Below are 25565 nucleotides of genomic sequence, written 5' to 3'. Positions count from 1 at the left end.
TGACTCTCGCTGTGGAATGGAACCTGAACCTTAAAGGCTGGAAGGCTTAGACTGTCTGCCTGTCCGGCTGCCAGCGGGCGCCAGGCCTCTCTTGCCTCTCTCTCTCTCTCTCTCTCTCTCTTTCATGCACACCCCTCCCTCTCTCTCTTGTCTTCCTACTTCTCTCTGGACAATTCTTCTATTACCTATTGTGTTTCTATTGTGGTTCTTTCCTCCCCCTAACACGGCGTCATATATTCTGCATTTCTGCATACCCGCATTAGTCTCCCTTCTCTTGACTGAGAAAGGGTCTCATTGCGGCTGGGATCCGATCTAGATTGCACCGAGCCTTAGGCCCTTAGCTTCTTCCCTCCGCCGTTCGCCCCCCCCCCACTTAGATACGTCGCTTTCCCTCAGAACCCTGCTTTCTATCTATCACTCTATCGCCCCTCCGCTTGCACACACTAGCATCCCATCACAAAGACAATGCTCGGCGAAGGTCCTGAGGACACTTCTCGGCCGTATCTTCCGCCGTCGCTCGAAGATGAAGAGGCCCGTTCGGTCGATCCCGACGCTTCCGATCCGCCTCAGGATGAGGAAGCGGCCCTCCGATATCTGCCCGTCTGGCTACGGGAATCATCCAAATCTTTTCGCTGGGGTTGGGTACCATTGCCGCTGCGGAAGGTCGGTCGAGCCACCGCTGAATGGGTCCGGGGTCCCAGTCCTCCGCGATCACTGCTCCTGAGGCCCTTGTTCCCACAGATCCAGGAACTTCCGGTCCGTTGCTTGGAGCGCTTCTTCCCCAAGCGCAAACAGAAGATCGCGCTGTTGCTGCTGCTGTATGTCGCCTGGTTCTTGCCGTGGAGTTTGGTGCTATGGCACTCCCGGCAGGCCGGGTATATTGAGGGATATGGGCGACCGCAGACACTGTCCTGTCGGACAAGCTTCTGGTAAGCTGAGATGCGCTAAAGTGGTGTTGTAGATTGAGCTAACCTAGATCCAGGGCGCACGGGAATGAATGTGGTCTGAACGGAAACGATTGTCGCCCGTTCTCCGAGTCAACGATTGCCTTCCGCTGTCCTGCCAACTGTCACGACGCCAAGTTGTTGGAGCCTCATATGGTTGGCAACGAGACGTATAGTTATCGGGGCCTAGTCGTGGGAGGACCGGAGCCCGGCTCGGATGAGCCCGGTGTCTACCGGGCTGATAGCTATGTCTGTCAGGCGGCCATCCATGCTGGTGTTATCACTAACACGGTGGGTGGCTGTGGTGTGGTGAAGTTGGAAGGTGCTGCGCACTCGTTCCCACCGTCGAAGCAGAATGGAATCCGCTCGGTCGGATTTCCATCTACCTTCCCCAAGTCTTTCAGCTTCGTGGAGCTGTCTTCGTCGCAGGCGACATGCCCTCAAGACCCTCGGTGGCCGCTGCTTGGCATCACCATTGGGGTGCTGAGCGTACTTTGGATCTTTAGCACCTCCCCGCCGGTGCTTTTCTTTAGCACCTTCTTCATGCTGTTCTGTCAGGTGGGCCTGGTCTCAGATCCGCCTTCTTTCACCCAATTTGCCGACCTGCTCTCGAGTCTGCTGTCACGACTGCTGCCGGCCTCTTTCGTGGCTTACGTCCTATATAAGTACTGCGCTCGGCCGCTGTTGGATCCGCTGTCGAAGCCTGTCTATCAGATCACCAAGACGCTGCTCTACTTGCCACCTGCGTTCATTGGCGGTCTGAACAACTATACCTTTGCGAGGCTGATTCCCTTGGAACGACTAACACCCCACGATATCCAGAAACAGCCCGGGGCCAAAGTAGCACTGGCGCTTGTCATTCCCACGGTCATCTGTATCATTCTCACTCAAGCCTGGCAGATTCGCATGGGTGGTTTGATGCCTCGCTATCTTAAGATCTATTGCACGATGGGTCTTATCCTCCTGATCTTGCTTCCTTTGCCGGGTCTCCGATTGCGCATTCACCACTACATTCTCGCCATCCTCCTTATGCCTGGAACAGCCCTTCCTACTCGACCATCTCTGATTTATCAGGGCTTACTCCTAGGTCTTTTCATCAACGGCGTTGCCCGGTGGGGGTTTGCGTCGATCATTGAAACACCCGCGGCTTTGGGCGAGCAAGCCCCGGGTCCCGGTGGAGCGCACGGGTGGTGGGGCGGCACCTACCCCAACGTCACCGATTCCTCCGTGACCATTTCGCTGCCGGGCTTGGACTCCCACGAAACCCACCACGGCAACGGCAACATCACCTTCACTCTCTGGGAACGACAACGTATGAACAAATTGGGCGTGGATGGGATTTCAGTTTTGGTAAACGACGTCGAGCGCTGGCGCGGATACCTTGATGAAGACAAGCGCGGAGAATTCATCTGGCATAGACATGGACATAACGGACTCGAATTATTCCACCGGCCAACGATTGAGAGTGATTCGATGGATATGGAGGTTCTCCGTGAGGACGAAGACTCGCAACCAGAGGATCTCTTCTTCCGCTTTGCTTTCCTCAAGGGAGCGGAAGCTGGCAAGTACGGAGGGGCTGGAGTCTGGCTGAAAGATGGACGATGGATGTCACCGCCAGCTCCAAAGTCTTAGATTTGGTGTAAGCCTGCATGGTCGATTTTTAGAGATGGTGTTGATGGAGTACAGATCTGTGTTTATGATTATCAATCGCTCCCGCTCTCCCAGGCTCGGTGTTTGCGGTGTTTGTGCATGCTGTGATAGTAGAACGTATATAGAAGTACCAGAGTATATGAGGAGTAAATGAGCCCGAATAATTCATGAATTATTATATGACTGGTAATGAGTACTCGGCGTAAACAAGAAAATCCCAGACGATTTCCCCAAGCCATCATGTGACTCGAGCGGAGGTGGTTTGTGGTGTTTGCAGTGTTTGACGTGAACGGTGGAGCGCGGAGAACTACTCAGAATCACTCCAGTAAAAGTACGGAGTAGACCAACTTAAACTAAGTTACCGGCAGTTGTTGGCCCGGTCCTCCGTTCACTCCACGGGCGGTTTCTCTCTTTCGCCCCCCTGGACAACATTTACGCTCCATTGACTGCATCTCCAATCCAGAGAATATCACACTACAATCGCATACTCGATTCCAATTCCAACGATACGCGGGCAGGCCGCCCCGCCTGCCACTGCCACACCACAGCCTGCCACTCTTGCTCAACTCACCCTTTAAGCCCCCCCAATTCCACCCACCTCTCCCCCCCCCCCGGGAAGAGCCACAATGATGTCCTCATCATTCGCTCCGAGTCTCACCCGCCGCGACACCAAATCCAGCATCCATGACAGCAGCAGCGGAATTGGGCTCGGCCACAATGGCAGCACGACGGGGACGCTCCCGCCGCCCCTGACGAGCACGAACGGGTCGTACGGCCCGCAGAGCGCGGCGGCGGTCTACCAGCACATTCACGACATGGCGGCGAAGCGCATCTCGACGCTGGGGTACCTGCGGAAGGCGCACGAGGGGCGGATCTACTGGTTCAACACGGTGCACTTCTCGCGGGCGGACATCAGCCGGCTGGCCTACTTCGAGTCCCGCAAGCTGTCGCGGCGGGCGATCAACTTCCTGCTGCTGGGGCTCTCGCTGCCCCCGATCCTGGACGTCAGCACGACGCCCGTCGAGTTCCTGCGCGCCCTCAACGCCCTCCTCCTCGAGTTCGAAGCCTTCCAGCAGGTGCACCCGCCCGACGGCCCGCCCTCCTCCACCGCCTCCGCCCTCGCCCGCGCCCGCATCCCCCAGATGTTCAAGCGCGCCGCCCACGCCTCCGGCGCCTACTCCTCCAAGGCCCGCCGCGCCAGCTCCGCCACCGAGATCGGCCTCCCCATGCAGTCCTCCGACCCCTCCGACCTGAAAGCCATGGCCGGCGGCGCCCCCTCGTCCGGCGCTTCCGCTTCGGCCCACCACCACCACGCCGCTGCAGCAGCTGCTGCCTCCTCCGCCTCCTCCGCCTCCATGGGCTTCCCGCACACCGAGGCCTCCGAACTCCTCCCCGGCGAGGAATACACCTACCTCCTGACCCCCCTGCTCCCGTTCGAGCCGGATTACTTCGAGACCTTCGTCACGCTGTGCGACGTCCTGATCGATTGCTATACCCGCTTGGTCTCGTTGGTCTACACTCCCAGTATCTGCACGGTGGCCATGGGCGAGATGTTCTCCAAGGCCGATGCGAAGATCCGCAAGATCATGGTCGCCGGGATTGTGCGCGAGTTCGAGGATTCCAGTCGCACGCAGGCCAAGACGGAGATCGCGGGCGTGAGTCGCGTCGTCTTGGGCGGGTTGATGGGGTAGCTAACACCTTGGTGTGTTTTTTTTTTCCCTGCTGCAATTCTTCCTCTTCCCCCCTCGTCTCTCTCCCTTCTTCTTTCGAATTGTTCCTGCTTTGCTTGTTCATATGATAAATTGTGGAGCTGCGGTTCCCCGCCCCCCTCGTCGGGTTATGGGAGTATATAGGAGTCCTTTCTTTCTTTTCACCTTTTCTGTCCATTCTTGTTCATGGGTATGTGTGCATATTACTTTCCCTTACCTTTTTCCCCCCCTCTTTTCTCAGACTATCGGGATGTTTTATACAAGGGATATGAATGGGTTCTCCTGTCTGATAATGATGAACTGTGATATGTCATCTTAATGTCTGTTTGTCCATAGAATGATACTTCATTGACAATTCCAGGTGGTGTGCAGTGGATGTGGATATTGATGGTTGTGTTTGTTCGAGAGTGTCATCTCGTATAGTTACATTAAGTGGAAGGCACACCTCGCTCCAGGCTCGAGTGAACCCGCCTTTGGCTATCACCATACCCGGGTCTAAAACGCAGTCCTCCCCGTCTTCACTTCCGCGATAATCCCTTCCTCTGCCATCCTTTCCACCAGATCAAATAACATGAAATCACAGCCCCGTCGCGCGATCAGATTGAAAACTACGGGCCACTGCTCCGTCACCATCGTCACGGGCGAGGAGTACGGGACTTGTCCCAACGGGATCGTGAAGTCCGCACAGCTGGATGACAATCATACTGTTAACACACCCTTCGTGGTCGGAGGACCAGCCCTAAGAGAAAGAAAAACTCACCCGAACAACGCACAAATGGTCACGCATGGAATCACCGCCCCATCCGGGTACGAGGACAGGAACGTCGCGTTGGGGCCCTCGTTCAGCCTCGACTCGCGGAAGCTGGGCAGCCCTCCGGTCCCGGCATCGCAAACGAGCAACGCCTCGGAGCAGGCGTCCGCATCAAAGCGGAGAATCTCGCGCTCAAACCACTTGATACTCTTGGCTCGGCTCTGCACGGCGGCCTCATAGTTCTCCGCATTCGTGACGTTGAAGTCGAGGTTTGTCCAGAGGGCACGGAGACCGGGGTCCACGGGGGGGAAGCGTCCGTCGTGCTGGTCGGCCCAGGATGAGATCAAGGTCTGGGCCACGTCGTGGTACTGCGGCCACGTGGTGAGGACAATGGTGTTGTTGGCGAGGCGGTCCCAGTTGTCGGTCGTGTCGGGGAAGATGGCGGCGTCGGTGATGGTGGAGCTGAGATTGAAGTGGGTGATTGTCATGTTGAAGAGGGTGGTTAGTCGGGAGAGGGTGGAGGTGAGCAGGTCTTGTGCCGCGGGGTTGGGCATGGGGAAGTATTCATCTGGGTAGAGGATGCGTGATGGGAATGCATGAGTCTTCGGCAGGGAAAGTGGAGGAAGGCCGGTGATGGAGGTATTTTGATGCAGCTCTGGCTCGCTGCCATACCATGATTTCGCGAACTGAGACCATGCGAGTGGATCGCGCCCAAAGACACCAACAGTGTCGCCGGCCCAGCTGAGTGGCACGGCTCCCTCTAGAGACATCATACCCTGGCTGGGCCGATTGCCGTAGGTACCCGAGACGGCTGCTGGTCGGCGCATCGATGAGCCGGTGTCAGTGCCGATGGCATGGTCTAGCCAGGCGTATGCTGCAATGGAGCAACCGCCTCCGGAGGACGAGCCGGCGCAGGTGAGGTAACCGTCGCCTCGGGGGTTGAAGGGATGTTGTGCATCAACCCAGTCCCATGGGCTTGCGCTGGCAGCAAACTGGGCCATTTTGTACTTGCCCACGAGGACTGCACCCAGATCGATCAGTCGTTGGATAGCTGGCGCTGTCGAATCGGCGATTGGATGTGTGTGAATCCACGCCTGACTGCCGGCTGAGGTCTGGAGGCCTTTAACGTCAATGAGGTCTTTAATGGCCACCCGTTTCCCAGCCAGTGGACGAGGATCGTCCCAGAAATGGATGCGACTGGGAACAGGTATCATCGGAGCCCAGGTCCGAGAGTGCATGGACTGCAGCGGTGCGTAAGTGTCCAGGCCATCATTGATAGGGTAGCTCCCTGTGATGAAGTCGCGATACTGGTCGATGTATAGCCTGTAGGTGTCTAGAAAGTGAACTGTCGTTCCAAGCAATAGGGCCGTATACGGTCCGGGCTGTAGAGCTTTTTGACTGCTCATACGTACGGAGACAGCATGACTGGGGCCTTTTCGGAAGACTGTAGCGTCGAGATAGAGCTGGTCGACTCCAATCTGATCGAAGTATTTCAGCGCCGTCTTGTCGATGGTGACGGATTGAATGGAAGAGGTAGAAGTGATATAGATCGAGGTCAGGAACTGCTCGAAGAAGACATCATCTCCAGCCAGATAGGCGTCAATTGTCTCCTCCAAGAAACCCCCCGTGACGACACTCTGGTTGGTGATGATCACAGTGATTGGCGTGTATGCCTTGGCCTCAGCTGCTTCACTTCCTTGGGCACTTCCAATCTGCCCTATCACTTGTGGATGCAGCGAGTTTGCAAAGTAGGTGACATCGCCCAGGTCATATGTGATTCCTTCTCCTGAGGTATGTTCGAGATTTTGCAGCTGAATGGAAGCTGTACTCACTGCCCATCCGAAGATCAGGAGATAGAGAATATACATCGGCGCCATGCTGCGGACAAGTGGTGTGAGGTTCTTTGTGTGATTTGACAAGTAGATCGATGGAGTTGAGCTGGGTGGTGAAGTCTGCAGGAAGGTATAGTACTTAAATGGGAAAGACCCTCTCACCACCAGGGTCAGGCTGCCGTCTGCATCTCCAATCCCGATACTTCCAGCTTCATCTTCACATCACTAGCACTGGTCTAGGCCGTTTACCGTCTACTTTGTCTCAGACATCCACACCATCTTAGCAACTTGCACTACCAATCAACACCCTGCAGATAGATTTTCTCAGGGAGACGACCGCCGCGCCCAGCTCTCGGGCTATTGGACTCAGCTTCCCCCTTTCTCCAGCGCAGCAATCTGTTCAGCTTCCAGTATTGATGGCTTTTGATACTGGAACCCGGCCCTCTTTAGAGAACGGACAGACATAATGAGCAATCGCAGCCTCGCACCGTGTTCAGTGTCTCACCACATGTCTCGCCCACCATTTTCGAGTTCACAGGACACACCTTCTCCTATTCATGGTGCGACCAAGCCATATTGCTGTTTTTCCGAGATAAATGAACAATTCAAACGTGGCAGGGAATTCTAGATGGGTGGTCGTCTAGGAGAACCAACTTCTTGAGTGTCCCTGTTGTATGCCTGAGCACGCGTCCCCCTGGCTCTGAGACAACCTACCTCGAACTATATTTCGAAATTGACTGCATACACGAGGCTGCGGTGGTCACACGGTATCATGCTCAGAATTATCAGAGAGATCGCTGAATTATCGTCTCCCTCGCCCATGCAGCTAGTTTAGAATGTATGAAGTCGAGGGCGGGCTGTGACAGGTATGGTGAACAATCTTTCATTAAACATTCGCAATATCATAGGTCTCCCATTTCTCTCAGTTGGGAGAGTGATGATTATTATCCCACGAATTAAGCGGAATGGCATTGTCACATGATTATCTTCATCGTATCATTATTTACAGATCAACAAACTCACCTCTAAGTGCTTCTCCCTTCTTCAGACGATCAAGATAGTCGCTCACTTTTGCGGACAACACCCCGGTTTCATAGCCGAAGAACTTGTAGGCAGCCTTGCCCGGCAAACTGTGGCCGAACTGACGAACAGAGATTCCCGCATCGGCGTACCGCTCCCATCCATTGGGAGCGTAAGGTTCTATCACGACAGCAGGGATATCTTGATGCCTACGCAGAACCTCCCTCTTATATTCGATAGACTGTTGCTCGAACAGTCGCTGACACGGAAAACTGATGACCCGCGCCACAGTCCCCTGAGTCTCCTTCAAGTACTTAGCAACCTCCAGTGCAAAGGATAGCTCAGCTCCCACTCCGATCAGCGTCACGGCCGCATCTTCGGCTTCTTCAAGGACGTATGCACCGCGTGCAACACCATCACGACGAGTCTGCTTCAGTTGCGGGATGGCATGGCGCGAAGTGGAAATGATTGTGGAGGTCTTCTTCGCCTCAATTGCTGCAATCCATGCGCCAGCTGTCTCTTCGCTGTCACCGGGGCGAATGTACAGAAGATTGGGCATAGCGCGGTACAAAGCTGCGAGTTCTATGGGCTGATGTGTAGGGCCGTCTTCACCCATTCCGATCGAGTCATGAGTTGCCGCATGGATGACCTGAAGATGCTGAAGGGCACCCATTCGAACAGCAGGTGCAGCATAGAGGTAGAACATGAAGAATGATGAGGTGATGGGGACAAAAGTGTTGGGAGCAAAGGCGGCCATGCCATTGGAAATGGCACACATCGCATGCTCACGAACACCATAGTGGATATACCGACCGGAGTAGTTTCCATTGATGCCGCATGTGGTTTCCAAATCGGGCTAAGAATGGTCAGTGTGGGTCGATATGCTTGAACGGATTCTACTCACGTGTTGGAAATCTACTTTCCCTGGCCAGATCATGTTCACCGATGGGGAGAGATCAGCAGTTCCGACCATGAAGTTCTCAATCTCTTTAGCAATTGGATTGAAGACCAAACCAGAAGACGCTCTCGAGGCTGTGGGCTTCTCTGGAAATTCAGAAGGAATAAGGTCCTTCCAATTGGAAGGAAGGTCTCCGCGCATACGGCGGTGGAACTCTGCCCCCAGCTCGGGATACTTTGCGCTATATTGCTTGACCAGAGAGTTCCAGTCTCGAACGAATGCTTCTCCCCGAGAAGGAAGTTCGTGGAAGAAAGTACGGACTTCGTCACCAATGACAAATGTCTCGTCGGGGTTGAATCCATAGGCCCTCTTCATATCGGCAACGTCAGGAGATCCAAAGGCCGCACCATGGGCGGCCGCCATGCCTGCGACCTTGCTGCCCAGACCAATCACTGTTCGCACGTTGATGAACGTTGGCTTCTCTTGAGATGCACGAGCACGTTCCAGTGCTTGAACGAGGCCCTCGATATCATAGCAGCCGTCCTCGATATCGATCACATTCCAACCACAAGCACGCATTTTAGCATTCACATCCTCCGTGTTGGTCAAGTCGACGGATCCATCGCAGGTGATCTGGTTGTTGTCATAGACGACAGTCAGGTTGTTGAGTTTGAGGTGTCCAGCGAAGGAAATGGCCTCGAGTCCGACACCCTCCTGGAGGCACGCATCGCCAATCATGCACCAGGTATGATTCGAGACGACATCGTAGCCAGGTCGGTTGAATTTGGCAGCAAGATTCTTGGTAGCCATGGCGAGACCAACAGCATTGGCGATACCCTGGCCCAGAGGCCCTGTTGTAACCTCGATACCTTCGTGCTCAATTTCGGGGTGACCTGGGCACAGTGCATCAACGCGGTCGGAATGGTACGACTTTAGCTGGTCAAAAGTCATATCCTTGTATCCAGTCAAGTGCAAGAATGTGTACTGAAACAGGCAGGTGTGGCCGTTGGAGAGAACGAAACGATCGCGGTTGAAGTAATCGGGAGTATGGGGGGCATATCGCATGACATATCGCCAAAGCGCGACTCCAATGGCAGCCATGCCAATCGCACCTCTTCTCTTGTCAGCTGCTTTGCTCAACCTTCTCTCAGACGGTCAAATATCTTACCCAGGATGGCCTCCACCAAACTGCTGACACAAATCAGCAATGAGTAGGCGAAAGGTCTTCAAGACTTGGTCATGGTCCTTGGATAGCTGGCGCACCAGCGGAAAAGCCGATGCGCCATTGACGAGCGAGTGGTCGAGACCGACAGCCATAGTGACAAGTTTGTTCTTGTTGAAAATCCATTGCAAAGGGAGGCAGGGGGCTCTTTATAATACTTGAATAACTAATAACGGTCTGGGGGAGCGTGGGGAGAGACAGCATGAAACGCGGTTTTGCTTTCTCGACTGGGAGATGACCAAACTTGTTGTACAGTACAGATCATGAGTGAAGGATGGATGGATGGATGGATCCATGCACTATGATAATTGACTTATCCTTTATGGCAGTTATATGCACATTACCCGATCGGGTAGGTGGTAGCGCCGATAACTCAGCGGGGAAAGTCGAGCCTCCCCCCGCTTAAAGACGCGGGCACTGCGGGTACTGCGGGCACTGCGGGGTTGATCTTCCCTGATCCAAACCACCACAACATCCACGGTTATCTGTGGCTCGGATTGCCTTGCTGTACTCTGTACTTTCTGATCTTCTGCTTTGAAATAGGCCACCGCCTCTTTCTTCTCCAACGATGAGTCTAATAAAACCCCCCGGGGCCCTTCAGAGGGCGCATTGAAATGAGCTCGACAGCCTCATCATTCTTATCACCATGTCTCCGTCTTTCCAGATTCCCCAGCCCACGCCCTCGGTTGCTCCAGGCACTAAATTGGCGACGGCGGGTCCAGCGCTGCTCTCTCCACCATTCCCGAATCCGTCTCTTCAGGTTACTGCGGATCACAAGTTGAAATACGTCCCAGCGCCTGTTTATGCCCCACAACGAGGCGAAGTTCTCCTGCATATAAAAGCCACCGGCATCTGTGGGTACGCATATGGAGCTGTTGATGGAAATTTCTGTGCTCTCTGACGGATCATATCCAGATCAGACATACATTTCTGGAAAACAGGTCGAATCGGAGAATTGGTATTTGAAGGTGACTGTGTGATCGGCCATGAAGCGGCAGGAGTCGTTTTGAAGTGTGGAGAGGGTGTCACAGACTTCATGCCCGGTGAGTAATCTCGAAGCCTATGCAAGTCGCACAGAATGAATAGCGAGCCGGGGTACTGATTCAATTGTCTGCTTAGGTGATCGAGTAGCAGTAGAACCAGGCGTTCCGTGCGAAAATTGCTTCCTCTGCGACGACGGCCGTTACAACCTTTGCGAAGATGTTCACTTTGCAGGTGTCTACCCCTATGCTGGGACTCTCCAGCGTTATAAAGTGCATCCTGCCAAATGGCTCCACAAGTACGTTTTCCTTGACTCTCTTGAGAGCTGGTATCTAAGACAGAATATAGACTTCCGGACAACATTTCGTACGCTGAAGGTGCTCTGCTAGAGCCACTTTCCGTCGTCATGCGGGGGATCCAAGTGGCCCGTCTCCAACTAGGTCGTGGAGTAGTTGTCTGTGGCGCAGGCCCCATTGGGCTGATTGCGCTCGCTGCAGCTCGTGCTTCTGGGGCCCATCCTATTGTCATCACGGATATCGAGCCAAAGCGACTCGCATTCGCCAAAGAGTTTGTCCCCAGCTGCATTACATACCAGGTGAATGGCTCATTGGGTGCGGAGGATAATGCCAAGGCAATCAGAGCATTGTTCGGGTCGAGGGAGTATAGCGCTCCTGAGACAGTCCTTGAATGCACCGGAGTAGAGAGCAGCGTCTGTACGGCGGCGTTTACAGCCCGTAGAGGCGGCGCTGTGGTCGTCATTGGGGTGGGGAAATCGGTCATGAACAATCTTCCGTTTATGCATATTTCCTTAGCCGAGGTCAGTATCTGAGCCCAGTTCTTCCTTCTTCGTACCGTGGCTAACAAATGACGGCTGGATAGATCGATCTGCGATTCATCAATCGTTATCGCGATACCTGGCCTCCTGCTATTGCTTGTCTCAGTGGAGGAATCCTTGACCTGAAAAAGCTTGTGTCGCATACATTCCCATTGGAGAGAGCGGTGGAGGCACTTGAGTTATGTGCTGATCCGCGCAACGGCAGTATCAAGGTCACCGTCCTGGATGAGGTAGAGGCAACCCTATAGACCCGATGAGATGAATATGGATTCTATTTTCACGACTTATTAAGACAATCTGCGATAATATTGAGTAGTAGAGGCATCATAAGCACGATGTGAGCTTCGAATGCACGATCCTGCGGCCGCGTATCATAATGTACAGCTGTTCAGTACGAGGGCGAGAAGATAAGTCATTGGCATTTAAGTAAGTTCAACCGCTATTGTCCTTGGGTCACATGGGATTAGGATCGAAGTCTACTTTATCCATAATGTGGAAGTCAGGTATAGTCTAATTGACTGGTGGTGATATCTGACTGACCTGTGTGATATGCAGTTCGTTGTTCCAAAAGAAAGCTTGAAAGTGGCATGCATTGTCTCGTGACGTGTTCAACAATAAAGCCTTGGGGCACAAGTGATTGTTCACAGCACGGGTAGTTAATCTGCCCTTAGAGCTGCCGCAGAGGAAGACAATGCTCTTTGTTCAAAGCTATCTGAGCCAGTTGGAGAGGTTACTTTGGCACCAGGCGAAGAGACAGCCAGCACAAACAAAGAATATCACCTATTAGCAGGAATGCTCCAGCTATTTGAGATAATCTTGCTGAGAGAACTACAACAAGAGGGACCCTCTTGAGGAAATACAGAGTACTTAAAGTGATTGCACCTTGGCCTATCTCCAATTCCCAGCGTCGAATGTCAACCCTGTTTATGCCCTCCTGAAGCTCTTCTATATCTATCTCCTCGCCTCTTTCCCGCCCATCAAGTTCCAAAAAGCCAGCCATGTCTCCTGTCAATCTCGGGTCGATGCCTACCAAGCATTTCCCGCACATCACGAGGTACCTGGACGAGGCGGCCTTCCTCTCTCTCCGTCAGGTCTCTCGGAGAATGCACTATTTGGTGGAGCCCATGACGGAGGCGATCTTCGCGCGGCATCTCGAGACCGTCGAGACGAACCTCTCGTACCACAGCCTCCTGCGCATCCACTGCGATCTGGCCCGGCCGAGGGGCAACCCGCTGGCGGCACTGATCAAGAGACTGGTGATTCGGTATCCGTACACGGGGCCCAACTCCCCCTTCAACAGACTGGCGCTGTCGAGCGAGATCGAGGACCCCCTTGCCTTGCCGGAACTGTGGGCGCTGCGCTGTGATCTCGTCACCGCGTTCACCGAGTGCCGGGACTTCGAGTTCCACCTGGACGAGCCCGCCGACTGGCCCGTGGACTGCATCCACGCCGGCGACGTGGTGCGCGTTATGTTCACTATCTTCAACGATGCGGGGATCCCCCTCGAGCGACTCAAGATACACGCCTCGTTGCGCTCCGCTCCAATCCTGGAGCAGCCCACCACGACCCCGTACCAGGTCCTCCAGCTCCCCAACTGGACCGTCCCCACGCTGTACCCCGAGGTGCTGCGCGGCCTGCGCGTGCTTTACCTGCACGACGACTACTTCCGGGAATACCGCGGTACGTCGATCGTCTGGGAGCTGCTGGAGGGCACCCCGGCGCTAGAGGAACTGCGCATCGTTGGCAGAGGCCGCGAGCATCCCACAGGGAACACCCTCGAGGCTCTATCGACGGCGCGGCTGGCCTCCGCGCGGATCCGGGTGTTCTCCGTCCGGAAGATCGAGTCCACGGCCGAGATTCTGCGAACGTGTATCCGGAAGATGGCCGTGCGGGGCCTGGAGACGCTGGAGCTGAGGGATGTGACGTTGACTACGAGGGCGACGGGGGAGTCGTGGGAAGAGGTCTTGCAGAGCGTGTGGCGGATGTGTGTCGATCTGACGCGCATCAATTTCAGGAACCTCGGCGCTCGAGACGAGAGGACGGGGAGTGTCAGGCAGCTGCTGCAAACTGGGTGTCGGTTGACAGTCTCAGTAAGGCAGATGGTCTTGGAGCAATTGGTCGTCAAGGCGAGGAGGATGAGAATGGGTGGCGCCGTCCAATGACTGCGGCTTGTCCTGGAGACATGCTCGGGAACGGAGATGTGGGCTGCGCTGCAACGGAAGTAAACCATACACAACTTCAGACCCTACTTGTGTGTACAGTGCCATATGTGCGTATTTGTACATACATCACCTCAAAAAACCGCCTGTAATACTCGGCAGTAATGATTGTATCACATTCCTCATCGATACCCACCATATATATATAAATATATAGGAACCACATGGCCACGCTGACTCACGCTGGCTGTTGTGTGACCAAATCCAGAACAATTTTGACCTCACTTCGCCCTTCCTAAATTTTCTTTCCCACAAAATTTTCTCTACTGTTGGCGAGAGAAGAAAAAAAAATGCCATCATCTCATCGCTCACTATTCTTTTTACTTCTCATTATCCTCTACGAGTGATCAGACTACATTTACATCTACAGTAGACACAGAGAGGAAAGGCTCTGTCAGCGATTTTGAAGCCTCAGAAGAGAAGAGGTATGGAACCTGTTCTCAATTTTCTTGGTGGTTGGAACTGACTGAATCACCAACATGGGAAGCAGCCTGATAACCGCGTTGCACCACGTGGCCGTATTACTTAGATATGCCGACAGGCTCCAACCAAGCTCACTCACTTCATTCACTAGCCGGACAACCGGAATAACACCACACGAGAAGCCAAATTGCGAGATCAAGAGTTTACGACCAGAATCTCAAGAATGCATTAGCAACGCAACACAGGAAATTCAAAAAAAGAGCCATGTCCCAAAGAAAACCAACCTAAGATGATGCCAAACATGCTGAACACCCAAACGTGGCCGATGAATATCGACATGGTTGAGCAGGACGATACAAGTGATAAAGCTATAACAAAACAAAGGTGAATGAAAGAGGAACACCACTGGAACACCATGGCGTGCAGGCAGGCAAGCAGACAGAGGCGACACAGAGCGGATCGCGTTTATTCAGATGCAGGTGGGTTGGCCGCACTCTCGTGAGCCGATTCCTCAGATGAAGACGGGGTGGGGTAGCAGGGACAGCTGGCTCGCTGGCGGTCTCTTCAGTCGCTGGCTGTTCGGTTGCTGGCTGCTCGGTTGCTGGCTGTTTGGCTGGGCCCTCGTTGGCTCGGCTGCTATCGACTACCAGTACCGTATGTCCGTTGGGTGGGTGCCTGTTGGCTGTGCTCTCATTGACTACTAGTACCTTATGCCCGTTTACTGTTCCGTTGGCTGGGTGTCCGTTGGCTGGGTGTCCGTTGGCTGGGTGCGCGTTGGCTGGGTGCCCATAGGCTGGAGGTCTGTTGACTGGAGGGCTATTGACTGGAGGGCTATTGACTGGAGGGCTCTTGACTGGAGGGCTGTTAACTGGAGGTTTATTAACTGAAGGTCTATTAACTGGAGGGTTGTTGACTGGAGGGCTGTTGACTGGAGGGCTGTTGACTGGAGGGCTGTTGACTGGGGGTCTATTAACTGGGGGTCCATTGTAAGGAAGCATAAAAGACAAATGGATTGATATAAATGATCAGTTCTTTCATGAAGTGGAAGATATTGTATTGAGGAGAAAGTCCATGAGGACTGGAATGGCTATAGACCATAATACGGTAATCTGTATGCACTAAAGACGCAGGTGACACTCCAGGCAGGAACGGAACGATGGTTAACTACTATCAGTGAATGAATCGGTGACAGCCACATGGATTTCAGCTATCTGAGGAACTATCTAGGTATCAAAGAACGGCCGAAGGCGGTGAGATGCCTGACTAATGGGAGGCCAGGCCTTTGCCCACTATGGGCTCTGGGTGGACGCCTATATAATCCAGAACAGATATCAGCGTCGATGAACGGATGAAAGGGTCGAGCTTGTCAGATGATTGAAGCGAAGCAAGATAGACCCAATGAACGAGACCAGAGGGATGGAATGTTGTTTGTTTGAAAAGCAAAGGAATGAAGCTACGCACCTTCTCCCCTGGCCTCTTCAAGCCGCAGAACCATACCATGCAGGACTATCGGTTGGTAATTCGCCTGCACGGCCGTCAAGATCTGTTGCGCTTGCTGGACGGTCTGCATGCAAGCCACCCAAGGTTAGTAATGTGACTCTGACTCCTGCTATGCAAACCCAAAATAGGCCGATGGCTGATTTGACTCTCCAGAAAGGACCAGAAACTTACCTGGAAGGTGACGAATGCGATATATTGGCCACCTGGGTTGCCATTGGGGCGCCTCTTGAAGTTGACGATCTTCACCCAGCAATCGGCGGACCACCGTCCCTTGAAAGTCGCCTTGAGGTCTGCGGACAACTTGGCTGGAGGAATCCCATTCCTCAGGCTGGATTTCGAGAGAGGTTAGTATGGCTGATCTTTGTTCCGTGAAAAAGATGGAAGTGACAGCTGCAGCAAGAGAAGGTATTGATGATGATGATGGTGGTGGTGGTGGTGGTGATAATCGGGGTAGCAGCACTTACTTGCCAACCAAAAGGGCGCTTCCCCTTGGGCAAAGATACTGTGCGTTCACGTCGGTAAGCACAGTTTGTTGTTGTTGTTGTTGAGGTAGTGGCGATGGCAGAAATGAGGGTTGCTGATAGCCGCCAAACATAGGCGGCTGAGCATACAGCAACACTGCAGGGCCAAACATTTGAGGTGGCGCAAGCCACTGCTGCTGCTGCTGCTGCAAAGCAGGATGGTATGGCGCAGCATACTGCTGACTAGCATAGATATATGGTCCTTGTCCACCATACTGCTGCTGATCAGCCGCGTGATAAGGAGGAAGCATGGCCATGGAGGATGGACAAAGCTTGTGTGAAGTGATGTTTAATAAAGGTGAGAGGGGGGATATCAGCTGGGAGGAGAAGCTAATTTTCGTGGACAGCGAGATGTTTGAGTGATAGCTACGAGCAAGAAGTGTGGCACGAAGTTGGAGGAAGGAGGAAGGAGTGGGCGAGGGTGGTGTTCTTTTATGCATCAGCTATGCTTTCAGTGTGAGGTAGGCAGCCCTGAGAAAACTTCCACTGAGTCAATGTCTAACTTTGCCAGGGCAGAAAGATTTGTGAGTGTACACTCTCCTACATAGTTTGAACTCGTCACTCTGGAAGGTAACGGTGGTAAGTCGAATCACCCGACCCACGGAGCATCTACACCCGTGAGGTAAGAGCACGGGAATCTATGAGAAGAGTATGGTATTCAGCTCTGAATGGACATACGATCAATCATCCTAACTAGGGCTATACGGGCTCTGGGAAAATGAGACTAGTTCGAGAGAGACACCTGAAGATCTGCCTTCGATCATGAAGTCTCTCATCAGTCGAATATCTTTAGCTACGTCTCTCGTCTCAAGAGGAAAGCGACAAAGCAACAAGAAGCAGCATCGCGATGCATCTTCTCTCTTTTCTGAACCTGCCCATGGTACGGTTGTTGCTTAAGTTCAGTTCAATGCGCCCTACAGAAGGTGATGGCATCGCAGTATCGAATCCGCCAATCAGGATGAGCCCGGAAATACAGTCCCGGGGACAACAACAGAGAACATTGCTGATCGCTGAAGAGCACTCGAAATGCTGTGGCGAAAGAAGAATTACGCAGTCTGATCTCTGAGTCAAGCGAATGAGACGTGATGCGGGACTATGTTCCATCGCCTTGCATGTGGATGAGCAGAGTTTCGAACTTGCACAGGAGGCCCTTGAGAGATTGTACTGGGTGGGAACAAATCCTACAGTCTGCTAGGCAAGAGAGTCGACAAGGGAGCCAATTCAAAACCGGAATCGTGATGCAGATTCGGACTCTCTTGATCAGCTGCCACTGACAACTTTTCCCTCTCACTGAGGATCTGAGATGAGAGAGGGTGATGTAAATTCTCGGTCATTGAGTGGCATTGCTTTACCAGAAGGCTTGATTCCACGGGGCTGTTGCAAGGCTGCCTGCAAAAATACTGGCAAAGATGTTCATGACGATACTCGGAAACATACCTGAACACACGCCCGTAATGGATGCTCGAGGAGACGGTTAACCAGAACTATGAAGTGTTTGTCGGGGAAGAAATCAAGTAGAGAGCTAGTTATCACCTTAATTAATCAAGAAGAGAATTGGTATTGATTGCAAAGATAGTCCACCGGGTGCTCCGCAGGCGCCTTCCTCTTTCCTGCATCCATCATTCACCAAGTTCACTCGCAAGTAAGCCTCCACCAGCAGCACAGGCATCTCTCAGCCCCACTGTTCTGCAATCTAGTCCGGCCAGCACGATTTGATTTTGTCGAAATTGAGGGTCTCGAACCCCTGAACAGAGAAATGGGGATGTGGCGCTAGAATCAGGGACGCAGTGGAGGGAGTCCCACCAGTCAGAGCAGCAAACCCACTCCCTGCCAAGCGTATCTTCCAACGCTAACTTTGTATATGACTCGTATATAACTTCGCTTATTTCCTTTCAACTCCTGTTTCCACCTCCCGAGTGTCGTTCTTTCTCACCTATCTATCCCTTCCTCCTTCGTTCGATTCCTCACCACAGTCCCTCATTTCCCACCACCACCCACAAGAAACCACAATAACAGCCATGAAGCTCCTCACCACCACCATCTCCTTCTTCCTAGGCCTCACCCTCGTCGCCGCCAAAACAGACATCGGACCCCCCTGCACCTCCTCCACCACCTACGTGGGCGGCATCTTCACCCGGATCTTCTACATCCCCGACACCGGCGAACTCTGCGAGCTCATCGACTGCGGCGGCGGTCGCGCGCCTCCCAAAACCACCGTCCCAGGGTGTCCACTCTACTCAGGCACAGAGCCCGTACCGACGCATTATCTCCCCGGCTGGGGTCCAAACGGCCGCCTAATTGAGACCACGACCACGACCACGACTACCTCTGGTGCTGCTGAAGCTACAAGCGAGACCAGTGCAATCACGGCTACTGCGAGTGCGGGTGGAAGTGTGTACGCTTCTGCTTCTACGTCGGCGTCTACTGATACTTCTTCGTCGTCGTCGTCGTCGTCGTCGGCTACTGCTACCGACGCTGCAGCGGCTCAGATAACCGGCCCTTCGGCCAGCGACTCCGCACGCGACTCGGCCTCGACCGCGCTGACTTCGCGTTCCGGTGCCACGGGTTCTGCGGCTGCTGCCGCGAATGCTACCACTACTGGGGTGGTGAGGGGGAACGATGCGGCGGCTGGGTTCCGGGTGCGGAGTGCGGGGTTGGCGGGGGTGGTTGGGGCTGTTGTTCTTGTGGGGGTGTGATGCTTTGAGGTTCGAGGGAGGTAGCTGGTATGTTTTGTTATGTGAGTAGATGTTGTTGTACAGTTTTCTATCTCGGTGGAGGGTGCTATAGAGGGGCTATTTTTTACGGGGTGTGCTCACGTCGCCCCAGCTCAGCTCATAGGTCGATTGAGTTGGCGATCTGGAGTCAATTCAAGTTGGTGATCGTGGGTCGTGGGTTTCTTGCCACTGTGCGAGCCCTTGTCCCTGGCTGTTGGCCCAGGTGATTAAGTTAACCGCAGATTTCTGTTGCGGGTAGGAGATTCACTTCATGCTAGAGCTTGGAGGTTCAGTGGGTTTGCTGGATATCTTGTCGCTTGGAATGCTTGACGTCAACGCTGGTGCATCAGGGGATTATAGTGGGTTCAAGGCCCACTCGAGAAGCTACTGCGTACTTCAGAAGCTAGTCTATACTTGAGAAGATACTGTACTCCAGATGGGATCGATATGCTTCGATACTGACCAAGGATATTTGACGTGTCTCTATGTAATCAAAATGTCATACGAACTAAGGGTTGCTTACGTGAACTAGTGCACGTGCACGTGCACATACGTGTTCAACTTCCCGGCGCGACATCTGAACAGTACATGTAGAAGTCTGCGCTGGGCCTGGGCTGATACCCCGCGTTCGAATCCAAATGTTTGCTTCTGCAGAGTGTGCTGGGCAGCAAGCAGGGAGGGGTACTTTCAACACAACTATCTAGAATCAAGTCAACCTGTGAAGATGAACACATTGTATTAGGAGCTATTGAACAAGAGGTGTTGATCTCCCTAATCATAAAACTAAACCTCACGATATGTCCTACCTACTTCAGGTCGCATTAAAATATATTATATATGTATAAAACACGGCTCGTCCTCGTCCATCAAATCCAGACGCATCCATCAGTGCTGATGCTTCACAACCTTCCCTACCATTGATTATGTCCTCTTATGCGGACTTGAGAAAGAGGCCAGAGCATTTAAGGACTCCGACAAAGGCCACAGTGCATAGTAGAACCCTAGCGCACCCCCGACGAGCAGGATATAGTAGGCAACCGTCCAGCCCATGCCCAACTGCCCATATCCCGTCTCATCCGAGCTGCCACCCTTTCCCTTGGCCAATGGGGGCCCGATGGGTACGCCTGCCTCGACCCGCCCCCACAACCGGGGCAGTCCGCACCAGTTGCAGAAGGTATGCGCGAGAATGACCGCCGGGAGCGAACCGGTGCGCAGGTAAAGGAAAGTGGCATACCATCCGAAGATGGTGGTGTAGCCGAACTGGAAAATGGAGCGCAGTAACGCTGCGACCACCGAGGTGTCGGGATGCGTGAGGCGGAACTCGTAGAAGTGGTGCACGTGCGCAATGCCAAAGTACAAGGGTGCTACGAAGACAATGTGGCCCGAAGACACCTTGGCCAGCAGATGCAGCGGGACAATCGCTGAGCGGAACATGATTTCCTCGGTGATTGGGCCCTGTAATTTTTGTTTTTTTTTTTTTCAATGATTAGCCACGCTGTTGGGCGTTTCGAACGAGAGCTCAAACCTACCGCCACGTAGTTTCTCCAGCCGATCCAGCTGCGCAGGGAAGCGCTGATCCGGCTACCCTGGATCCAGTCCCACCATTCCCCCTCGGCGATGCCTCTTTCGAACAAAGGCCCCGCGAAGAGGATAGCTGTCAGCAGCAGGCTGCGGAAGATGTCGGCAAAGCTGACGGGCCACCACCCCAGGAGTTTGAGGGCCTCCGTCAGAGACCCGTCGTCTTTGCCGATGATCAGCCAGGCGACGATGAGAGTGCTCGCGATGCATGAGAGGGTCACGCTGCGGATTCTCGCCCGGATCACTGATGGTGCATCGCGACTCAGAGTGGGGGACGGCCGTGTGGTTACATTCACGTAGAATGGAATCACGTAAAGAAGAGTCAGGAAGACCTGGAATCCGCATCTTAGTCAAAGTTGACCTTGCGATCTCATCGCTATCTACTTCAACGAGCTGTCTGGATCGCTTACCGAGAAGAAAGCTGCTGCCGCCGTTGAGATAGCTGGTTCATCTGAACAAGGTGTTAGCACTCAGTCCGAGAAGCGATGGTGTAAAGAACCTACCGTAATCCTTGGAGTAAAGCGTCCGGAGACGAGTGAGCAAGTTGATGGGGGCCATAATAAACCCGATCAGTGCTCGGATCGGAATGAGGAAAGTTTGATTGAAGATGGAACCCGGATCAACCACGCTGTCAACAAGTCCACATGAGAGTATGAGTCCGGACAGTCCTCAATTTCACAGACTGTTCGTCTGGGGGTAGAGTAAATAGGCGAACAATAGCCCCGAGAATGCAAGAGGGAAGATGAACAAAGGGAACGGAGGGAAACACGACGTCCGGCTGTAAATGCCGAGTTTGACAGGCACCAAGGCATCAACGCAGTAGCCGTTCCAGACAGTCACGTGACTGGCATGGGACCACATTACCCGGTCACATGATCGATGCCGTCATTGGAAGCAATTAAGCCCACGTGATCGCGCGCGCTGTCTGCCTGCGAGGGTGGCGTCGCGGGGGATCCTCTTGCGAGAAGCATCCCTCTTTTCTTATCAAAAACCTTACGGTGATTCAATCTGGTCGGTAAGGTCGGTCTCGCGGCCGGATTCAGTTTTAATTGCTCTCGTGCCGTCCAAATGCTCAGTCGTTGCGGTTTACCCTCGCTCTAATCCGGGAATCGACCCGGCAGCATGGGTGTTCATGGACTGTGGACAGTCGTGCAGCCTTGCGCAAGGCCCATCAAGTTAGAAACGCTCAACAAGAAGCGACTTGCAGTGGATGCATCTATCTGGATCTACCAGTTCTTGAAGGCCGTCCGCGACAAGGAGGGAAACGCTCTGCGCAACTCGCACATCGTTGGCTTCTTCCGCCGGATATGCAAGTTGCTGTACTTCGGGATCAAACCGGTGTTCGTCTTCGACGGCGGCGCTCCAATCCTCAAGCGACAGACCATCAACAATCGGAAGAAACGCCGGGAGGGCCGCCGCGAAGATGCAGTCCGAACGGCAGGGAAACTGCTGGCAGTGCAGTTGCAGAGATCGGCCGAAGAAGCGGCAGCAGCGAGCCGCCAGAAACGAGTCGCGGACCGGGAGGAGGCAGTGCCAGATAACCCTGTGTATGTTGACGATGCCTTTATGACAGAAAAGGAAAAGAACCAGACGCGCTCCTTCAGGAAGAAGGATGCCTACCATTTACCCGACTTGCAAGTCTCCCTCGCGGAGATGGGAGCGCCCAACGATCCCCGCATCATGTCTCGAGAAGAACTCGAAGAGTATGCCCGGCAATTCCACCAGGGTGAGGATATCAATTTATATGACTTCTCCAAGATAGACTTCGATAGTCCATTCTTCGTCAGCCTCCCGGCTACGGATCGGTACAATATCCTTAATGCGGCCCGACTCAGAAGTCGCCTGCGTATGGGTTACTCGAAGGAGCAACTAGACACCATGTTTCCTGACCGTATGGCCTTTTCGAAGTTTCAGATCGAGCGTGTCAAGGAACGAAACGATCTTACGCAACGCTTAATGAATATCAACGGCATGAATGGGGAGGAGGCATTCTACAAATCTGGGCAGAGAATAGCTGGTGAAAGAGGAAAGGAGTATGTCCTAGTCAAGGACAATACCATCGAGGGGGGCTGGGTGTTAGGTGTGGTGGGGAATAAGGAAGGCCAGGAGGACAGGCCAATCGATGTTGACGAGTACGGCCAGCATCAGGTGGTAGCTCCGAAGGAGGAATTTTCAGATGACAGCGATGGCGGCTTTGAAGATGTCCCAATCGAGGGCCTCAACCGACTCCCTAAGCTTCCTTTCCTGCGAGAAGGCGCTTTCGACGAATCGATCATGAACCAGATGCGTGGTGATGTGGAGGGCAGAAGGCCCTCGGATATTGTGGACGATGACTCTTTATTCGTTCGCAACGACCCACGTACGAGCTTCCCAAGTAATGACCTTGTTAACGGCGACGATATGTTTGACGATCTTGAAGATAATGACGAGGAGCTCCAGCGCGCTATACAAATGTCTCTGGAAACCCCGGCTCACGGCCAAGACGACAAAGACATGCCAGAAATCCAATTGAATCGAAGCGAAGTTTCCTTACCCCAGCCAAGGGATGAGCCCGCGGATCTCATGGATGACAGTGAAGATGACTTTGACTTTGCGGCTGCTCTAGCTCAGTCTAAGAGGACACAAAAGACCGCCCCTACTACTCGTGTGGGCAATCCATTTGACGGTCCTTTGCCTTTTGAGTCAATGCAGCTCATGAAGCCGAGCAAGGTCAATGAGCCACGAAAAGAGCAGGAAACCGAGAAAGACCAAGCTAAGGATGAAGGGGAAGCGACAAAGCCCAAGAAGGAGGCTTTGCCTCTACCCCCGTGGTTCTCAGCGGCATCCCGTGATACTCATAATGCCGAGTTCATCGCCGACGAGGTTGAGTCTCGACCAGCTAGGGAAACTCGTGGTGAGAAGCACGACTCGGACGCACTTTTCGTACGGGATGAGGCAGCAAATCACAAATACACTCGGCGTGAACCCGCGGGTAGGAAAGAGGTCATCAATGTTGATTCCGAGTCTGAAGGGGAAGAAGAGAGCTTACCTGTTCCGACTAATGCTCCGACGATACACACCACACTAACTACTGTGGAGGTACCCGTCTCTGAAAAGTCTGGTGAACATTCTCCACCCGAGACATACTCTAATGACATTCCAAAGGAGTCTGAACCAGTCAATGAACTTGAACCAACTTTATCCAATGGCGACATAGCCAACACTACTGAAAACTACGACATTGCACGGTCCGAATCGTCTCCTACTCCTGAGTTCGAGGATGTCGCCATACCGCATATTAGCAGGCCTGACGATGCTATGCCTGGAGCGCAAGATGATTTCGAGAACGTTGTGACAACAACTGGAGGCATAGCAGATAACACCAAGTCTGTCGCAGAAGATGCACCAGTTTTTGAGCTTGTTGACACCGGAGACAGCATCGAGCAGGAAGACTATTCTGATCCTGAAGACGAGGATCTAATGCAGCAGCTTGCAGCTGAAGGCGAAGAACATGTCCGATTTGCTGCCGCCCTGAACTCTGAGACGAACACCGCTAGTGCATTCGACTATGAGCAGGAGCTCAAGCAATTGCGGTTTCAGCAGAAGAAGGATCGCCGAGATGCCGATGAGGTGTCGCAAGTCATGATCACGGAGTGCCAGCAGCTGCTGTCGCTCTTTGGCTTGCCGTACATTACCGCGCCCATGGAAGCTGAGGCCCAGTGTGCGAAATTGGTTTCTTTAGGGCTCGTTGACGGCATCATCACTGATGATAGCGATTGCTTCCTCTTTGGCGGCACACGGATATACAAGAATATGTTCAACCAGGGCAAGTTCGTTGAATGCTACTTGTCTTCCGACCTAGAGAAGGAATACGCCCTCCACCGCACCAAGCTGATCAGACTTGCCCATCTATTGGGCAGCGATTATACGGAAGGTATTCCCGGGATTGGCCCTGTAACTGCATTGGAAATTCTTACAGAATTTGCCGACTTGGAAGAGTTCAACGAGTGGTGGACACGAGTGCAGACAGGGGTCAGTATGAGTGACAGCGAGCATGCTGCCTTCTACAAACGGTTCAAGAAGCAAGCTACAAAGATATTCTTGCCGCCATCCTTTCCTGATCACCGGGTAGACATCGCTTATCTCGAGCCTGAGGTGGACTCCGACCCTTCGCCTTTCCAATGGGGCGTGCCTGACCTGCATGGTCTACGCAACTTTTTGATGTCGACGGTAGGCTGGAGCCAAGAGCGGACCGACGAGATTCTTGTGCCTGTCATCCGTGACATGAACCGCAGAGAGCAAGAAGGCACTCAGTCAAATATCACCAACTTCTTTACAGGACCCCAGGGTGCGGGCGCATTCGCTCCTCGTGTCCGTACCGGCGGCCAGAGTCGAATGGAGAAGGCTTTCCGTCGCCTTCAACAGCAGGCTGGGACTGCAGCATCACCCCACCCCTCGGACGGGGAGGCTGCTCCCACTGCTGATGTCTCGCCCGAGAACCAGCTCTCGTCTGCCAAAGAAGCGGGCACCAAACGGGGTGCGCGCAAAGCACGTGCTGTGGATTCGGAGCAGGTGGCTGATAAGGCTCAGACCACTAAGAAGAGGAAAACCCGCCGTGGGGCTGATTAGTGTGCAGCTCAATCCTGGGGAGGTGGTCGATCTTGTGGTCTGAAATGTATGAATTTGTATATATTAATTAGTTAGAGAAAGAAACGCGAGTAATGCCTTGCTGCCTGGTGCTGCTACTTTTGGGGGCCGTGGTACTTGGGGGTTTGCAGCGTTTGCAACA

At 53.4% G+C, this 25565-nt stretch overlaps 11 protein-coding genes across 11 annotated transcripts; 7 read left to right on the top strand and 4 right to left on the bottom strand.

Annotated features, from left to right (window-relative positions):
• The first annotated feature begins 84 nt into the window (after window positions 1–84).
• Window positions 85–2778, top strand: BO66DRAFT_351837 (LCCL domain-containing protein). The gene is made up of 2 exons (XM_025644757.1): window positions 85–929; window positions 983–2778. The coding sequence occupies exons 1-2, from the start codon at window positions 466–468 to the stop codon at window positions 2574–2576; spliced, it is 2058 nt and encodes a 685-aa protein (XP_025502992.1). The 5' UTR covers window positions 85–465; the 3' UTR covers window positions 2577–2778.
• BO66DRAFT_116320 (uncharacterized protein) lies at window positions 86–407 on the top strand. The gene has a single exon (XM_025641870.1). It carries the CDS (start codon window positions 125–127, stop codon window positions 314–316), a length of 192 nt encoding a protein of 63 aa, XP_025502993.1. The 5' UTR covers window positions 86–124; the 3' UTR covers window positions 317–407.
• A 406-nt stretch (window positions 2779–3184) lies between the features above and the next one.
• BO66DRAFT_392663 (uncharacterized protein) lies at window positions 3185–4664 on the top strand. The gene has a single exon (XM_025647576.1). It carries the CDS (start codon window positions 3221–3223, stop codon window positions 4283–4285), a length of 1065 nt encoding a protein of 354 aa, XP_025502991.1. The 5' UTR covers window positions 3185–3220; the 3' UTR covers window positions 4286–4664.
• A 134-nt stretch (window positions 4665–4798) lies between these two features.
• BO66DRAFT_412319 (amidase family protein) lies at window positions 4799–6931 on the bottom strand (the record flags this gene model as incomplete). Its single annotated transcript, XM_025649347.1, has 4 exons — window positions 4799–4991; window positions 5064–6436; window positions 6467–6840; window positions 6883–6931. The coding sequence occupies 4 exons, from the start codon at window positions 6929–6931 to the stop codon at window positions 4799–4801; spliced, it is 1989 nt and encodes a 662-aa protein (XP_025502990.1).
• Window positions 6932–7859: 928 nt separating this feature from the next.
• On the bottom strand, window positions 7860–10121 carry BO66DRAFT_376303 (transketolase family protein; the record flags this gene model as incomplete). Its single annotated transcript, XM_025645697.1, has 3 exons — window positions 7860–8762; window positions 8811–9918; window positions 9973–10121. The coding sequence occupies 3 exons, from the start codon at window positions 10119–10121 to the stop codon at window positions 7890–7892; spliced, it is 2130 nt and encodes a 709-aa protein (XP_025502989.1). The 3' UTR covers window positions 7860–7889.
• Window positions 10122–10517: 396 nt separating this feature from the next.
• On the top strand, window positions 10518–12207 carry BO66DRAFT_351824 (putative alcohol dehydrogenase). The gene is made up of 5 exons (XM_025644756.1): window positions 10518–10884; window positions 10942–11069; window positions 11146–11305; window positions 11356–11824; window positions 11887–12207. The coding sequence occupies exons 1-5, from the start codon at window positions 10673–10675 to the stop codon at window positions 12088–12090; spliced, it is 1173 nt and encodes a 390-aa protein (XP_025502988.1). The 5' UTR covers window positions 10518–10672; the 3' UTR covers window positions 12091–12207.
• A 2467-nt stretch (window positions 12208–14674) lies between these two features.
• On the bottom strand, window positions 14675–15578 carry BO66DRAFT_116278 (uncharacterized protein). The gene has a single exon (XM_025641869.1). It carries the CDS (start codon window positions 15480–15482, stop codon window positions 14853–14855), a length of 630 nt encoding a protein of 209 aa, XP_025502987.1. The 5' UTR covers window positions 15483–15578; the 3' UTR covers window positions 14675–14852.
• Window positions 15579–15675: 97 nt separating this feature from the next.
• On the top strand, window positions 15676–16643 carry BO66DRAFT_116249 (uncharacterized protein). Its single transcript, XM_025641868.1, has 4 exons — window positions 15676–15711; window positions 15763–16068; window positions 16138–16328; window positions 16381–16643. The coding sequence occupies exons 2-4, from the start codon at window positions 15932–15934 to the stop codon at window positions 16530–16532; spliced, it is 480 nt and encodes a 159-aa protein (XP_025502986.1). The 5' UTR covers window positions 15676–15711; window positions 15763–15931; the 3' UTR covers window positions 16533–16643.
• A 1783-nt stretch (window positions 16644–18426) lies between these two features.
• BO66DRAFT_429524 (uncharacterized protein) lies at window positions 18427–19201 on the top strand (the record flags this gene model as incomplete). Its single annotated transcript, XM_025650458.1, has 1 exon — window positions 18427–19201. The coding sequence occupies exon 1, from the start codon at window positions 18524–18526 to the stop codon at window positions 19199–19201; it is 678 nt and encodes a 225-aa protein (XP_025502985.1). The 5' UTR covers window positions 18427–18523.
• A 755-nt stretch (window positions 19202–19956) lies between these two features.
• On the bottom strand, window positions 19957–21559 carry BO66DRAFT_392657 (CAAX prenyl protease RCE1). Its single transcript, XM_025647575.1, has 4 exons — window positions 21301–21559; window positions 21208–21248; window positions 20749–21129; window positions 19957–20674 (listed from the first exon to the last, which is right to left on the bottom strand). The coding sequence occupies exons 1-4, from the start codon at window positions 21353–21355 to the stop codon at window positions 20141–20143; spliced, it is 1011 nt and encodes a 336-aa protein (XP_025502984.1). The 5' UTR covers window positions 21356–21559; the 3' UTR covers window positions 19957–20140.
• Window positions 21560–21919: 360 nt separating this feature from the next.
• Window positions 21920–25509, top strand: BO66DRAFT_376295 (ssDNA endodeoxyribonuclease RAD2; the record flags this gene model as incomplete). The annotated part of the gene is made up of 2 exons (XM_025645696.1): window positions 21920–24127; window positions 24194–25509. The coding sequence occupies 2 exons, from the start codon at window positions 21920–21922 to the stop codon at window positions 25403–25405; spliced, it is 3420 nt and encodes a 1139-aa protein (XP_025502983.1). The 3' UTR covers window positions 25406–25509.
• Between the last annotated feature and the right edge of the window lie 56 nt (window positions 25510–25565).

Source organism: Aspergillus aculeatinus, assembly GCF_003184765.1.
Source record: "Aspergillus aculeatinus CBS 121060 unplaced genomic scaffold BO66scaffold_30, whole genome shotgun sequence".
Classification (NCBI taxonomy): domain Eukaryota; kingdom Fungi; phylum Ascomycota; class Eurotiomycetes; order Eurotiales; family Aspergillaceae; genus Aspergillus; species Aspergillus aculeatinus.
The sequence above is the reverse complement of the archived record's forward strand: the minus strand, read 5'-3'. Positions and strand labels throughout refer to the sequence as shown.

Coding starts and splice junctions, on each gene's coding strand:
- BO66DRAFT_116320 (XM_025641870.1), top strand. CDS start 125: ATGCACACCCCTCCCTCTCTCTCTTGTCTTCCTACTTCTCTCTGGACA.
- BO66DRAFT_351837 (XM_025644757.1), top strand. CDS start 466: ATGCTCGGCGAAGGTCCTGAGGACACTTCTCGGCCGTATCTTCCGCCG. Junction 930..982: donor TCCTGTCGGACAAGCTTCTG/GTAAGCTGAGAT, acceptor ACCTAGATCCAG/GGCGCACGGGAATGAATGTG.
- BO66DRAFT_392663 (XM_025647576.1), top strand. CDS start 3,221: ATGATGTCCTCATCATTCGCTCCGAGTCTCACCCGCCGCGACACCAAA.
- BO66DRAFT_351824 (XM_025644756.1), top strand. CDS start 10,673: ATGTCTCCGTCTTTCCAGATTCCCCAGCCCACGCCCTCGGTTGCTCCA. Junction 11,306..11,355: donor CCTGCCAAATGGCTCCACAA/GTACGTTTTCCT, acceptor GACAGAATATAG/ACTTCCGGACAACATTTCGT. Junction 11,825..11,886: donor TGCATATTTCCTTAGCCGAG/GTCAGTATCTGA, acceptor ACGGCTGGATAG/ATCGATCTGCGATTCATCAA.
- BO66DRAFT_116278 (XM_025641869.1), bottom strand. CDS start 15,482: ATGCTTCCTTACAATGGACCCCCAGTTAATAGACCCCCAGTCAACAGC.
- BO66DRAFT_116249 (XM_025641868.1), top strand. CDS start 15,932: ATGAAGCTACGCACCTTCTCCCCTGGCCTCTTCAAGCCGCAGAACCAT. Junction 16,069..16,137: donor CTGCATGCAAGCCACCCAAG/GTTAGTAATGTG, acceptor TTGACTCTCCAG/AAAGGACCAGAAACTTACCT. Junction 16,329..16,380: donor CAGGCTGGATTTCGAGAGAG/GTTAGTATGGCT, acceptor TGACAGCTGCAG/CAAGAGAAGGTATTGATGAT.
- BO66DRAFT_392657 (XM_025647575.1), bottom strand. CDS start 21,355: ATGGCCCCCATCAACTTGCTCACTCGTCTCCGGACGCTTTACTCCAAG. Junction 21,249..21,300: donor GCTTTACTCCAAGGATTACG/GTAGGTTCTTTA, acceptor CACCTTGTTCAG/ATGAACCAGCTATCTCAACG. Junction 21,130..21,207: donor CGGCAGCAGCTTTCTTCTCG/GTAAGCGATCCA, acceptor TGCGGATTCCAG/GTCTTCCTGACTCTTCTTTA.